The sequence below is a fragment of the Rhinolophus sinicus genome, chromosome 18 (assembly GCF_057876585.1).
Source record: "Rhinolophus sinicus isolate RSI-liver-muscle chromosome 18, RSI-T2T, whole genome shotgun sequence".
NCBI classification, from domain to species: domain Eukaryota; kingdom Metazoa; phylum Chordata; class Mammalia; order Chiroptera; family Rhinolophidae; genus Rhinolophus; species Rhinolophus sinicus.
This window is the reverse complement of record NC_142518.1, coordinates 111,632,673-111,647,813: the sequence shown is the minus strand read 5'-3', so window position 1 is coordinate 111,647,813 and position 15,141 is coordinate 111,632,673. Positions and strand designations below refer to the sequence as shown.

Sequence of the window (15,141 nt, the reverse complement as noted above, 5' to 3'; positions counted from 1 at the left end):
TTATTTAGAGAAAGGGTTTTTGTAGATGTAATTAAGTATCTCAAGATGAAATTGTCCTGGATTACCCAGGTGGACCTCAAATCCAATGACAAGTGTTCTTAGAAAAGAAGGAAAAGAACACACAGAAGAGACAAAGAGCATGTGAAGATGGAGGAAGAGATTGGAGTGGTTTCAGACTTCCAGCCTTCAGAATTGTGAGAAAACAAATTTCTGTTGTTTAAAGCCACCCAGTTTGGGGTAATTTGTTATGGTAGCCCTAGGAAACTAATACACCACACTGCCTCTTGGCTATTCAGGACTACTCCAGGCACATTCTTCTCTCTTCCTTAAGTGTACCTGGCTTATTATTTATCTCTTCACTAGAATATTAGCCTTCTGAAGCCAGGAAAGTTTTGTCTATTCTGTTCACCACTATAGATCCAGCTCCTAGAAAATGCTCAGTAAGAATTTGTTGAATGAATCTATGTCTTCTGAACCCAGAAACCCCATGGACCTTCCCTTACCAGCAGAAGCAGCTCCTCCCCCACTGTCTGATGAGGCTGATCCTGCCTTTCTTGGAGATCTTGTAATGAAATCAGCTGGTCAGTTACTGAGCAATGGAATGCCAATTCTCCTTGTGCCCCACACCTTCCATCCCTCGTTGTCTCCAATCTCAATTCTCAGGGAGGTTGGAATGTTGGAATGGAATTGTTATGTGCATCCCACTGGCACACCCCTTAATTACATCCCCTGAGAGCGCTCAAGGGACATTCCTTTCACCAAAACACTTGGACAAAATTTGGTAAAGGTTCTTCAAAACTAGTCGGGGAAAGGAGGCGGGAAGCACTGCCATGGAAACAGGCTTGAGCTCTCAGTGGGAATGATTTGGATCATGGAGTAGTAGAGGCCAAGTGGTGGCACTAATTCTCGGTAATAGGATGGGAATCATGATAGGCAGCAGGACTGGCAACTGGAACCAGAATGGTTACTTCCCTTTTGGAGTGGTTAACTGATCATGGTGTCCTGTTAGTAGGCTACCTATAGTAGCCCATGATCTGTATAACCCATACAACCAACAACAGAATCTCTAGGTCTGGTGAATGGCAGCCTGCCTTGAATCACCACAATGGAAGATCATGGCCCCTCATCTAATTCCGAGACCCAATCAGTCCACAGGCTCAGAGCCTTCAAGTAAAGAGGAAGCCAGATCCCCGTAACACTACAAGTGTATACTGTATTTTAAACCTTCCTCCCACTTTCTCCTGGGGACATAGAATGCCACTGTAGTCCACTAGTCAGAAATGAAGTCTTAATCTATGTCTGTGTTGCTGTGGGCACCCCTGTGGCTCTTTCCCCAGTTCCTGATTGCAGAATTGGAATAAACACAATAGGCAGATAGAAGAATTCCCACAGGGGCTTCCTGACTCAAGGACTGAAGACAAGTATACAAAGAAAGGTCAAAAGGAGGCCCTCCCCAGCACTGTCCCTTCAATTCTCTGGTACATTATCATAATTAAGTCCCCAGGGACTGACTTTATCATCTCACTGTGTCCCAAGACATTATGCTGGTCTGCTTCATTAATGACTTGTTGATTGGGCCTGATGCTAAGAAGCAGCAAATATTTCACCACAGGATGAGAGATAGGTCCCAGGAAAATTTAAGAACCCAACACATCTAGGTATCCAGTAGGCTGAGGCACATTGAGATGGTCCCTCTGAAGAAGAAGCAGTTTGCTGTACCTCAAACCTACTGTCACTAAAAAAGAAACACAATGCTTGGTGGGCCTCTTTCTGGACGTGGCATTCCCTGTTAGGATGCTACACAGAGCCTTTCCCATGACTTGATTAGAAAATCACAGCTCGGGCCTCTGGAATTGGGATAAAAATAAAGCTAAGACCTACACACACACACACACACACACACACACACACACACCAATTTGCTGGGAAGAAAAGTTCCTGACTTCTTTAGTTCCTGATTGACCATGTAATACAAGTGGTCTTATGACCTGAGCTGCACATCATAAATGGCATTGTTTGACCAACCAAGTCTTAAAGTCAGGCATGAGTAGCAGCATCCCACCATCAGCAGCGCAGCTGCTGGGGAAAACAGTCTGGCAGTTCCTCAGAATGTTAAACAGAGTTTCCATATGGCTCAGCGATTCCACTCCTAGGTGTATATACCCCAAAAGATTTGAAAACAGGGACTCAAATATGATGTCGGGGATTTGTACAGGAATGTTCCTAGCAGCATGAGTCACAGTAATCAAAAGGTAGAAACAACCCAAATCTTCATCTACAGTTGAATGGAGAAACAAAATGTGGTCTATCAATGCAGTGGAATATTACTCAGCCATAAAAAGGAAAAAAGTATTGATACATGCTACAGCATGGAGGAACCTCGAAAACATCATGCTAAATTAAATAAGCCAGAAACACAGGGACAAATATTGTATGATTCCACTCATATGAAATTGCCAGAATAGGCATCCTAGCACAGGCAACAAGCATGTGAGTGAGGAAGCTTCCAGACTATTATAGCCTCCAGCCCTCCAGTCACCCTCAGCCCTTGAGTCATCTCAGCCGAGCCATCAGACATTATGGAACAGAGAGAAGACATTCCCACTGTATCCTCTTTGAATTCCTCAGCATCATCTATCAATGGAATAACAAACCATCCCAAAACTTGGTATCATTAAACAAATATTTTGTTATGCTGACAGATTGCAGTTGTGCTGAGAATTCAGCAGGCAGACCAGGTTTCACTGGATTGGGGCACCTTCTACACGTGGCCTCTCCATGTGGCTTGGACTTTCTTACAGCCCGGCAGCCTCAGAGTTGTCAGACTCTGTACTCGGTGTCTCAGGGTTCCAAAAGCAAGTGTTAGGGCAGAGAAAGCATAAAACTGCATAACCTTTTGTGACTTGGCCTTGGAAGTCTCATAGCATCATTTCTGCTGTATTGTATGGTTGAAGCAGTCACAAGCCTACCCAGGTTCAAGTGGAAGGGGCATCAATCTCACCTCTCCACGAGGAGTGTCAAAGACCTTTGGAGCCCTGGTTCAAAACTGCCACATTCACCAAGACCTAACTAACTGCTGTGCAGGCCAAACTGGTGAATTAAATGGGGATGTGATAGGAATTTCCTTCCCTGCATTTTTCAAGTCTTTGATAATGAAACTAATTTTTGACATTCTCCCCTAAGTATGTGATATTTCTTTTGACTTACACTTTGGTAGGAAGGTGGAGCTCCAAGGGTTTCCACTTGGACCTTTCTGCCATGATTCCTTCCTTCCATGGGGCATGAAATCGATGTGAGGATTCTGCTTTTTTTGTTTTTAATTTTAGCCATTCTGATAAGTATGTACTGGTATCTCATTGTGGTTTTAATATACATTGTCCTAATGGCTAATGATATTGAACATTTTTCCATATGCTTATTTGCTGTCTCTATATCCTCTTCAGCAAAATGACTCCCCATATAGTTTATCTATTTTCTAATTAGATTAATAGTGTTTGGTTTTTTACTAATGAGTTTTGAGAGTTCTTTATATATTTTTGATATGAGTCCTTTGGCAGATATGTGGCTTGCAAACATTTTCTCCCAGCCTGTAGCTTGTCTTTCTATACTTCTAACAAAATATTTTGTAGAGCAAAAGTTTTAATTTTGATGAAGTCCAATTTATCAATTTTTTTCTTTTATGGCTTGTGCTTTTGGTGTCATGTCTAAGAACTCATCACCAGGTCCTAGGTATCAAATATTTTCTCCTATGTTGTCTTCTAAAATTTTTAGAGTTTTACATTTTACACATATATATGATCTATTGAGAATTAATTTTTGTAAAAGATGTGAGGTTTTGGTTAAACGTTTTTTGTTTTTTGTTTTGCCTATGAAAGTCCAATTGCTCTAACACCGTTTATTGAAAAGACTGTCCTTCCTACACTGAAGTGCTTTTGTATCTTTTTCAAAAACCAATTTGGCAAATTTATGTGAGTCTATTTCTGCGTTCTCTGTTCCATTTCATTCATCTATGTTCCTATTCCTCTACCAATACCACACAGTCTTGATTACTGTAGCTATATAATAAGTCTTGAAATTGTGTAGAGATTTGTATGTTGATCTTATATCCTGCAGCTTTGTAAAAATCATTTATTAGTTATGGGATTTTTTTTTCTGTAGATTCCTTGGGATTTTCTATGAAGGCAATTATATCATCTGCAAATTGAGACAGTTTTATTTCTTCCTCCCCAATCTGTGTGACTTTTGTTTCTTTTCTTTCCTTTTTTTTTTTTTAATAGTGCACTGGCTAGAAATTCCAATACTATGTTGAATAACAGTAGAAACAGTGGATATCCTTTCCTTGTTCCCAATCTTAGGGGGAAAGTGTCCAGTTTTTCACCATTAAGTATGATGTTAGTCATATGTCTTCTATAGATGTTCCCCCTCTATTCCTAGTTTTTTGAGAGTTTTTGTCATGAATTGGTGTTGGGTTTTGTCAAATGCTTGTTCTGCATCAATTGATATAATTATATGACTTTTCTTCTTTTGCTTGTTAATGTGGTGGATTGCATTGATCGATTTTCATACATTGAATGAGCTTTGGCGCTCTGGGATAAACCTCAACTGGTCATGGTGTATAATTTTTTTTAATGTATCTATGAATTCTACTCACTAGTATTTTGCTGAGGATTTTTATGTCTGCATTCATGAGGCATATTGGTCTGTAGTTTTCCTTCTTTCTTTTTACTGTCTTTTTCTGATTTTGGTATCAGAGTAATATTGTCCTCATAGAATGAGTTGAGAAGTGTTTGATTTGGACTTGTGAAAACATTTCATGCTATTTTTTCTCATTAAATTTTCTTTCAATGGGTCTCAAAATGCTGTGACAGATTTTTGGTCAAGTTGTTTCCATTAAAAACTAATAACTTAAAAACTGAAGCACAAAAAGAAAAAAACCCAAATGGTCTACAAAACATTCTCCTTTCCTTCTGAAGGTTTTACAATGTATTGTAATCATTAACTTGTTTTTTACCATTAAATCTAAGTGGCCAATTGAGACAAACTGTTCTGAGACCATTCTTCCACTACCAATTAAGACTGGAGTGGCAGGTATTAGGGATAAAAGCTACTCATTTAGCCTTCTGAGCTTTCTGGGCAGACTTGGTGACCTTGCCAGCTCCAGCTGCTTTGATGACACCCACAGCAACTGTCTGTCTCATGCCACAAACAGCAAAACGGCCCAGAGGAGGACGGTCAGAGAAGCTCTCAACACACACGGGCTTGCCAGAAATCATATCAACGATGGAAGAATCACCAGATTTCAAAAACTTCGGGCCATCTTCCAGCTTTTTCCCAGAACGGCAATCAATCTTTTCCTTCAGCTCAGCAAGTTTGCAAGCAATGTGAGCTGTGTGACAATCAAGCACAGGTGCGTATCCAGCACTGATTTGGTCTGGATGCTTCAGGATAATCACCTGAGCTGTGAATCCAGCTGCTGCCATTGGTGAGTCATTTTTTTTTTCCAAATGACTTGGTTTAATTCCAGGAAGTACAGAATTTGGGATAGAACAAAGACTGAAGAAAACACTTAGGATTCTGGGTTGGGTTTCCTCTGACCTCACAGCTAAGGTTGAAACAGCTGAGTGAGAAGAACTAAAGAGTTGAGCCAATGCATGATTATTATTCCTTTTTTTTTTTTTTTTTACAAAAGTTTATTCTTAAATGTACAACAGGCTCCAAGACAACACTGCATTCTAGCTACAAGTGGCAACAGGTGTTATGGCAGGGAATCCAGATGTTAAAACAGGAATGGAATTAAGGATCACCATTGCCCCAGGCACAAGGAACAGCTCACTTTTTGCCAGATTTCTTAATTCCACCTGTGGCCGGGGGGCCCTTCCCTGTGGCCTGCTTTTAGCTCCTCGAGTTTCTTCTCCTCTTTCTGCTTCTGCTTGAATGCCTTATCTTCGTAGTCCATCTCCTTGGCCTGCTTCTTGGGCTGCTTCAGGAGCTTCTTCTTGCCACGTTTGTGGCCGGACATGGTACGTGCTGCCCCTTGCCCTAGTGGGTAATTTTTGCTGTCACCAGCCACATTGCCACAACGAACACCTTTGACAGACACATTCTTGACATTGAAGCCCACATTGTCCCCAGAAAGAGCTTCACTCATAGCTTCATGGTGCATTTCAACAGACTTTACTTCAGTTGTAACACTGACTGGAGCAAATGTGACCACCATGCCGGGTCTGAGAACACCAGTCTCCACTGGGTCCACAGGGATAGGACCAGTACCACCAATTTTGTGTACATCCTGGAGGGGCAGGTGCAAAGGCTTGTTAGCTGGATAAGTTGGTGACAAGATGCAATCCAGAGCTTCAAGCAGCGTGGCTCCACTGGCATTGCCATCTTTATCGGTGACTTCCCACCCCTTGAACCAAGGCATGTAAGCACTTGGCTCCAGCACGTTGTCACCATTCCAACCAGAAATTGGCACAAATGCTGCTGTGTCAGGACTGTAGCCAATTTACTTAATGTAGGTGCTGACTGCCTTAATGATTTCCTCGCATCTCTTCTGGCTGAAAGGCGGCTCAGTGGAATCCATTTTGTTAACACCAACAGTTAGTTGTTTCACACCCAGTGTGTAAGCCAGAGGGCATGCTCACAGGTCTCCCCATTCTGGGAGATTCCTGCTTCACATTCACCAACACCAGCAGCAACAGTTGGGACAGCACAGTCAGCCTGAGATGTGACTGTAATTGTCTTTTGAAAAAGTCTCTGTGTCCTGGGGCATCCATGATGGTCACATAATACTTGCTGTTCTCGAATTTCCACAGAGATATCAGTAGTGATGCCATCTGTGGGGGCAGAGCCCCAGAAAGTAGTTTCCAGGCTCTCAGCCTCACATAGACAGGTGCTGGCTCAGGTAGTAAATGGCCAACTGTGATTGCATGGCCATCAGCTGTGGCTAGTTGGCCGTCAGCTGTAACCAGTGAGCCATTGGCCACTAATATAACTGCTGTGGCTACGCTAGCAGAGAGAGAGAAAGAATGGGAACTAGCAAGAAGATGGCGGCTAGGCTGGCAAGCGTGGATGGCGGTTTGCGGACAGTGTGGATCCAGCCTCCAGTGAGAGTATAGTGCTGCCAGAGAGAATATAGTAGTATGACTCCCCTACCTATGGCTCCGTGGGTGTTCCTTTTTGACCTCACCATATCCTGCGTTCTTATGTGGGGAGCGGGAGCAGAGACCCCACAGGCCGCCCCGCACGACAAATGGCGCAGCGAGCAGGGTCCCCCGCACGACACCATCCATGCTCGTGTCCAGCTTTTGGTTGATCCAAGGCCCAGGCACACTTAGAGACCCTTTCCCATCTCAGCAGCCTCCTTCTCCAATTTTCCATGGTTCTTTCGTCAACCCCACCACACTTGTAGATCAGATGGCCAGAAGTGGTGGATTTGCCCAAACCTACATGTCCAATGACGACAAAGTTGATTCGAGTCTTTTCTTTCCCATTTTGGCTTGGATTTAGTGGTGGTTTTCACGACACCTGTGTTCTGGTGGCAAATCCACCCTGAAAAAGCCATAGTTTTAAATATAATAATAATGGATATGACGTCAGAATTTTTCGTAAGACACGTAGAAGACTATTGATAACACACTCAAATTGGCAATAAGAAAGTCAAATTTCATATTTCAGGTGGAAATTAGGTTGCTTTCATTCTCAGAGAAGTACTTTATAGATGTCCATATAGGAAAAAAAGAGTTTCTTTATCCGAAATTGTACTGTGGCAGTTGAGGCTTTTAATTAATGTGCTTCATAGATTATTAGAACAAGAGACACGTGGGAGGTGGGGAATATAGGAAGACACAGCCCTCTTCCCTCATTATTGGCCTTTCACATACATGTATAGTTATCTCCCCATGTCTGTCCCTTATTCAGAAATTGAGAGGCATTTTCTTTTCAAATTGTCTCTCTTTTCACAGAGAATAATTTAGATGTACGGCCACTTTGCCCATCATAACATAACTAAAATAGAGTCTCATCTATAATAGTGGACATTTACTTTCACAAATCCTCCTAGTTAAAAGATTTTCAGTACTTAATGAACTGCCAAACCAAATCTATTTTAAATAAAGAATAAATGGCGAAGCCACAAAAGGAATCCAGGTGCTGAAAAACCACTTGCTATTTCATGTATCTCCTCTCTCCAGGCTGGAGTGCAAAGAAGCTGGGAAGGGGCTGGATGAAAGGAAAATGAACATTGTAATATAAAGAGGTCATCTCTCCCTAGAAACTTAGAAGGAATGACCATGCAGAAGCAATTTGGGTTCGTCTGGAAGGGAGAAGAGTACACTCCAAAGGATGCAGGAGTGATTACTCATATCACATCCATATTTAACTACCTGGTTGGCCTGGAGATGAATAATGAGTAAATGTAAAATTAATCAGATTGTGACTCAAATTGAAGCCGCCATTCTGGATAATGTTTTCCTAGAGCAAATCAACACAGTGCCTGGCACCTGGTAAGTGGCAATTTGTATGACAGATGCTCTTTTCTCTATCCCAATCAGCAGAGACTATCAGAAGCAGTTTGCTTTCATCTGGCAGGAACAGAAGCTTGACTTTAGTGCCTTATCTCAGGGCTATGTCTATCCTCTGGCTTGTTGTCATAATCTGGGGGTGAATGGAACTTGATTATTGTGACAATCAGGGTGCACATCATGCTGGTCCACTACAATGAAGACATTATGCTTACTGGAGCTGGTGATCAAGAGGTAGCATAGATGCCTTATTAAGACACATGTATGACAGAGGGTTGGAGATAAAACCCACAAAAAGTCAAGAGCCTGACCCTCAATGATGTTTTCAGATGGTCTGGATCATATCGGGTATTGAACAAGTTGCTGCACCTCATACCACTCAGAAAGAGGCACAGCACTTGGTGGGGCTCCTCAGATTCTGTAGGCAATATATATTACATGTAATTGTGTCACAGCAATGAATTCAGCAAGTAATCTGTAAAGTTGCATGTTTTCAGTGGGACCCAGGGCAAGGAAAGGTTCTGCGGCAGGTCCAGGACACTTGACCTTCATCACACAGATCCAACATGCATATAGCCTTTGCCACACCGGGAGGCTACATGGCATCTCTGGCAAGTCTCAATAGGACAAACATACAGTGGACCCCTAGAGTTTTGGAGCAAATCATGCCTTGTACCACAAAAGAAGTATTTTCCTTTGGATCAACATTTCTGGCTTGCTCCTGGGTTGTGGTAAGGTCTGAATGTCTGACCATGGGGCACCAAGGAACCATGTAACTTCAGCTGTCCCTGATAAATTGGGTGCTAACTAGTCATCCTCTGCCAGTGGAATATTTGAGACCAGACTCAAGCAGGTCTGGAAGGTACAGCAAAGTTGCTCAAGCAGGTAGCTCACATTGTCGTGGCGCACACTGCTGCAGGACACCATGTCCTTGAACTCACACCTGGAAGCTCATAGAGAGTTCTCCATGGCTACGCATATTGGTCAAGGTCTCAGAATGAAGCCAACAGTAGACTCAATGGGTTGAACTGAGGTGAGTATAATGAAGGGATTTTTTTTTTTTTTTTACAGTGTGAGAGCAAGATTAAGGGAATTAATCATGAGTGGTGAAGCTCCCAGAGACTGGCATCAGTTGATATGGTCACAGCCACTGCCACTGCCACTGCTATGTACTCAACCTGCCCAAAGCAGAGACCAACACTGAGCCCCCAATGAGGTAGCATTCCCTAGGGGGACCAACCAGCCACCTGGTGGCAGATTGATAGAATCAGAGCACATTTATCTGGAAGGGGCAGCAATTTGTCCTTGTTGAATAGACACTTATTGTAAGCCACGTTTCTGCCAGCATTCCCACCCACAGAACTACTGCCCCTGCTTCACTTTCACAGTATCTCACAGAGCACTGCTTCCAACCAAGGAAATCGATATAAAACAAAAGACAAGCCCCAGTGTGCTCCTGCTGAGAGACTGCACTAGTCTTACCACATTTCTCATTGCCCTGAAGCACCTGGCCTGATAGGATGGTGGTATTACTGTAGGGAGAAAGAACAGGGTCCCGGGGAGATAGGGGGGAGGAAAGGAAGGAAGATGTCAGGGGAAACAAAGAAAAGAGGCGATGAGATCATTCCTAAGGAAAGGTGCAGCTACAGCTAATTGTAATGGATTACAACACTATTAGCATTGCAGGCAGGGAAAAATCTCCACCCCCTGTGTCGCCAGGACAATCCCTACCTGGGAATCCCACCTCCTGATGGGAAGGAGCGATCATCGACTGCAAGAAACTGCCCTGGGAATTTCTGCAAAGCCACCCGAGTATTTCACACCCTCATTCAAATATAATCCTAAATTTCTTTGTTCTTTGGGGAAGTTGCCCTTTTTTTCATGGGGCCTCCCACTCTTGCACTGTCTTGAGAGAGTACTGGGCTATTTCCTTTCTTTAATAAATCTTTGGCTTGCTTGGTTTTGTTTGCGTGTATTAATATTTTGGTATGTCCTGGAATTTCTTCCCGTGATGTTTACCAAGGTCCCTCTCGTTCTATGGTAACAGTGGAATGGCCAGTCTAATGAGGTGTCAGTTACTGCATTAGTCAGGTGACAATACACTGAAAGGTGGAGGTTCTGTCTTGCAGGATGAGGTAAATACTTTGAACTGGTGACCATTGTATAGTGCTGTTTCTCCATAGCCAGAATTCATGGGTCCGGGAATTAAAAGGTGGAAGCAGAAGTGACTTTTCTCACTATCACACCTAATAATCCACTCTCAAGGTGTTTCGTCCCATCCCCACAGCTCTGAACTCTGCTGGTTCCCAAGGTAGGACTGCTTCCACCAGAGCCACAACATTGGTCCCGTCACATTGCAAGTTGAAATTGCCATCTGGCCACTTAGGGCTCTTTATGCCATTGAAACAACAGACATACCACGGGTCTACTGAGCTGGCTTGGATGGTTGATGTTAACTATCGAATGGAAATGGGGTTGCTGTTAAGCAACAGGATTGGAAGGAACATGTCTTGAATCCAAAGGATCTTCTGGGGCACGTCCTACTGTTATGCCCAGGCAGGACCACTGAGGATTCAGACTCGGTGGGAATCAAGCTTTGGGTCCTTCACCAGGTGGAGAATTCTGACCAGCTGAGGTCCTAGCTGGAGAGCAAAGGGAGGACAGGGAGGGTAGTAGAAGGAAGTTGTAAAGACCAATTATGTTTTCCAGACCTGTTATTGAAACTGTAGTGTCTCTCTCTGTCTCTCTCTGTCTCTGTCTCTGTCTCTCTCTCTCTCTCCCCATATAAACTTTCCCAATCTTCCTACTCTATCTTATACATGTCAAATAAAGGCGATAGAGGTTATAGGATATTGAGGGAGATAGTGTCTGAAGTAGAAGAGGAACAACTATTCCCTGGAGATGAATATAAAGATTGACCACACTTTTCGCTTCGGGTTTTAATGAATACTTTTTAAAGTAGGTTTTTCCATCTGAATCCCTTAGGCAGGAAAGGGGGGGGTGTCAAAAGGTTCTTTCTGAGTCCCTTGTTTCTCAGTAATCAGCTTAAAATCACCATCCCAAAAGGCCTATTTTGAGGTTGCAAATTTTTCGGAGGCCTGAGAACCATTACTCTGCAAACAATCAAGTGGAACAGGGAAGTCAAGGAGGAGTCAATGGTTTTCTTCCTGCCTAACTATATACAGGGCAGGTTGGAGTAATAGGTTTCAGCTCGGGGGTGCCCTGAGGCTCTGGGACCAGCCCTTTTGACGTGACCAGTCACGGATGGGGGTGAGGGCAAAGGAGGACAAGTCCCTACTGCGCTCTCCTTAGAGCTCGGGGCTCTTTCCGTGCGCTCTCTCGTGGCCCGGGCTACTGGCCACTCGGCTCTGCGCTTGCTCGAAGGGGCTTCCCCGGACTTTGCTGCCTGCTTCCCCCAGTGTCTCGCGCCGCGGGAGGTGGCGCCCGACCCCTCCCGGGGGGCCGCGGCGGCCGGAGGCGGGGGTCGCGGCGGCCGCTCGGGGCGTCGCTGGGCGGGCGAGCGCTAGGCCCGCCCCGTCGATATCCCTGGCCAGACTTCCTCCTGCCGCGGGCTGTCGACCCAGCTGGAGGAAGCGGCAGCGGCCACGATGAGCGCGGGCGACGCTGTGTGCACCGGCTGGCTCGTCAAGTCGCCCCCAGAGAGGAAACTGCAGCGCTACGTGAGTAGGGGCGCCGCCCGCCCGCCCTCTGGTCCTCGGGTCCCTGCCCACGGGGTGGCCGCAGGGAGCCCAGGGGCTCTGGGCGCTCCAAACGCAGCCGCTCCCAGCGCTCAGGGCTGCAGGCAAGGCCGATCGAACGAAAGCGAAATCGCACGTCGAGCCAGTGTCTCTAAGGAGCCCAGCTCCAGGCAGGGGCCGGGTGGCTCCGGACCGCCGCTGACCCTAGAGGAGGAAGGCAGTTTGGGGCTAAGCCCCAGGCTCCAGTCTCGGTGCAGGAGCGGTCAGGGAGATAGCTCGAAAGAGTGCCCTGTCTCTGGCCAGGAGTGGCTCTGAGTCCCATTGCCCAGCGAGGAAGAGTGGGCAAGGGGGTAGGGAGAAGTACAGCGGGACGGGGCCTGCATTCCCTTTGGACTGTAAGGAGTGTTCTCTCCTGTAGCTGTCGTCGGACACTTATCTGGAACCTTCCACAGAGTGTAACTCGTTTCTCTTGCTGTCCTTTTCAGTTTTTTCTTTTGCTGACACCTCACTTTTTTTCCTACTACCAGCAGGAACCACGGGCTTTTGCTGGTATGAAATGAGGGACACTCGGAAGAGCACATCTTCCTACACATTCCATTACCATTTTAAATGCACTGCCCACAGCTCAAACGTTCATTATCTCCATCAGCGCCTCAGTGTAAGGTCTTAAAAACATTCCGCTTCAAGACTTGATTGCTGCTGAGTGTTCTTCATCCATTACAAAGAACCACTTCAGCCCTCAGGGAGTTGCATATAAATAGATATTAGGGCTTCTGGCTTTTTTTAGGCTGGGAGCAGCTTGATGGATCCATCTTGTTCATAATTCCCAATTTCTCTGCAGCTCCAGCGCAGAGTGCTAGCAGTAAACACTCCTGTCTGCTCTGCTCCACAGCAGCCCACCCACAAACCTCTTCTGTATGGCATGCTCCCAAACTGATGTCCGCGTTGCAGCCAAATTTCACCACTGTTTTTGTTCCCATATTTATGAGGCACATACTGTGTGGAAGTGGAAGAGGTGGGATTAGAAGAAAACTTGAAGCATGTATGTATACTTGCAGAGCGTGCGACAGCAGCCTTTCCTGAACATATAGGTGCTCAGGGGCCCTTTCCCCAGGCTCACTCTCTTAAGAGTCTTTGGGAAGTTTTCTGTTGTTTGTTTTGCTGAGCAACATTTTACAGGAATGTTGTTCTACTTAGCATGTAAATACATAGGGAGATTTTTTTTTAGGTTAACTACCACTGTGTCCCTTCATCATTCTTTTTGAGTCCCCAAGTCCATAACCACAAGGTCCGATATATCTCAGCCTCTGAATCACGCAGCTGCTTCCCTAACAAACACTGAAGCTGCTTTGAAGACTCATTAGTACTCAAAGGAGGCAAGAGAAGAAAACCTGCTCCCGGTGACCGTCGTGGGCAGGTGAGGGTTTGTCACAGTGGTACTTAAAAGGCCAGCTCAAGGTGGGTTTCCTTGTTGCCCTTTGGAATGTGAGACATTTTAAAAGTTCACGAGATGTTTTCAGAGTGGCACTCACTTCCCAGTAGATGATTCAAAAAGATGGGCAACCTGGAGAGCAAAGTTGATGGAAGATTTTTTTCCCCCCAGTCCTGTGTTGTATTGTCCCGACCAGGCTGGCTTAGGAAAGTTTATTAGTATTTCATCAGCTTTGGGAAGGCATAAGTGTGTATCTCTGTTATGTGTGCTTCATTCTTTTTGGGTGCAATGGGTGTGTGGCACGTGTGGACTTTGCACAGCTTATAGGTGTTTGGAGCATTGTGATGGTGGAGTGGTTTGGTGATGGAGGAGACTTAAGACACTAGAGTACCTAGATGTCACCTTATTAACACTCCAAGCCATAAACTCTGACCTTTTAGCCCACGATTGGGAACTTTTTCTCATTAGGGTCATAGTCTTTGTCAATGTTGTTTGTTGAAAGGTGGGTCCTTGGAAGCCTCAAAAAGTCGGGTTTCTCTTCTCCAACTTCTGCAGAATCCCTTGTTGCCACTAGATGGCGATCCTGTGCCGGTTCAACGGGACATGGACCTCACTATTATTCACAGCCACCTTTAATTCAGAGCTTGTTTTGTTGTCCCTTTAATTGAGCGCCAACTCTGAACCAGGCCCTGTGTCACGGACTAGACAGACAGAAAAAAAGACTTGATCCCTGTCCTCAAGAACCCCACAGTCTAAAATTCGTAACAATATAACAAAGCTAGTTTGTCGCACAACCAGGGCAATAACTGAGTTCTTTGCGCTGCCAGGCCAACAAGCAGGAGGACTCTGTTAATGTTTGTTAAATTACAAATGGGAGCGGAGTCTCTTTTTAGGTAAATCTTTCAGTCCAAAGTAAGCTTGTGCTTCATCCTCTTGACTCCATGAGCCAAGGCAATCACAAAGTTATTTTTATCATGCTCTTTTAAAAGATAGTTGATTCTTTTCCTTTATATTTTTTGTTTCACAAATAATGTAGGAATATATTCTTGTAAAAATTCAAGCAATCTAGGAATAGAATAAAAATGGTAAGATCCTCTTTAATTTCCCCCCATGTCCTACCCTTCCTGTATACCCCTCCTTAATCCCCTCCCCTCCCTAGGGATAACTGTTAGCAGTTTGGTGAGTATCATCCTAGAAAAATTTCTACAAAAAATATAATTTTATTTTTGCACAAGTGAGATCATACTATACAAATTGTCTGGCAATTTTCTTTTTCACAACAATCCTGGACATCTTTCCAGGTTAGTGCATGTAGGTATACTTCCTTCTTTTAAACCATTGGCTAATATTACTTGCAATAGATGTAACATAATTTAACAATTTATCTATTGGTGAACATATGTCTTGTTTTATTTTCTCAATTTTAAAGAATGATGTAACAACAATGATACTAAAATTATAATCAAAATTTATTGAATGGTTGTATGTGCCA

General features: G+C 44.4%; 1 protein-coding gene and 1 pseudogene across 4 annotated transcripts in view; one reads left to right on the top strand and one right to left on the bottom strand.

Annotated features, from left to right (window-relative positions):
- Window positions 1–5,784: 5,784 nt before the first annotated feature.
- LOC109437110 (translation machinery-associated protein 7 pseudogene) lies at window positions 5,785–6,019 on the bottom strand (annotated as a pseudogene).
- A 5,856-nt stretch (window positions 6,020–11,875) lies between these two features.
- GAB3 (GRB2 associated binding protein 3) overlaps window positions 11,876–15,141 on the top strand; it is a 72,548-nt gene continuing 69,282 nt past the window's right edge. For 2 of the 4 annotated variants that reach the window (XM_074323756.2, XM_019716066.3), the window contains exon 1: window positions 11,878–12,199. In XM_074323756.2, the coding sequence (XP_074179857.1) occupies window positions 12,128–12,199 (72 nt within the window). In that variant the 5' untranslated portion in view covers window positions 11,878–12,127. Of the gene's footprint in view, window positions 12,200–15,141 lie in introns of all 4 variants that reach the window. The other 2 variants (XM_074323754.2, XM_074323758.2) reach the window with 2 other exon arrangements.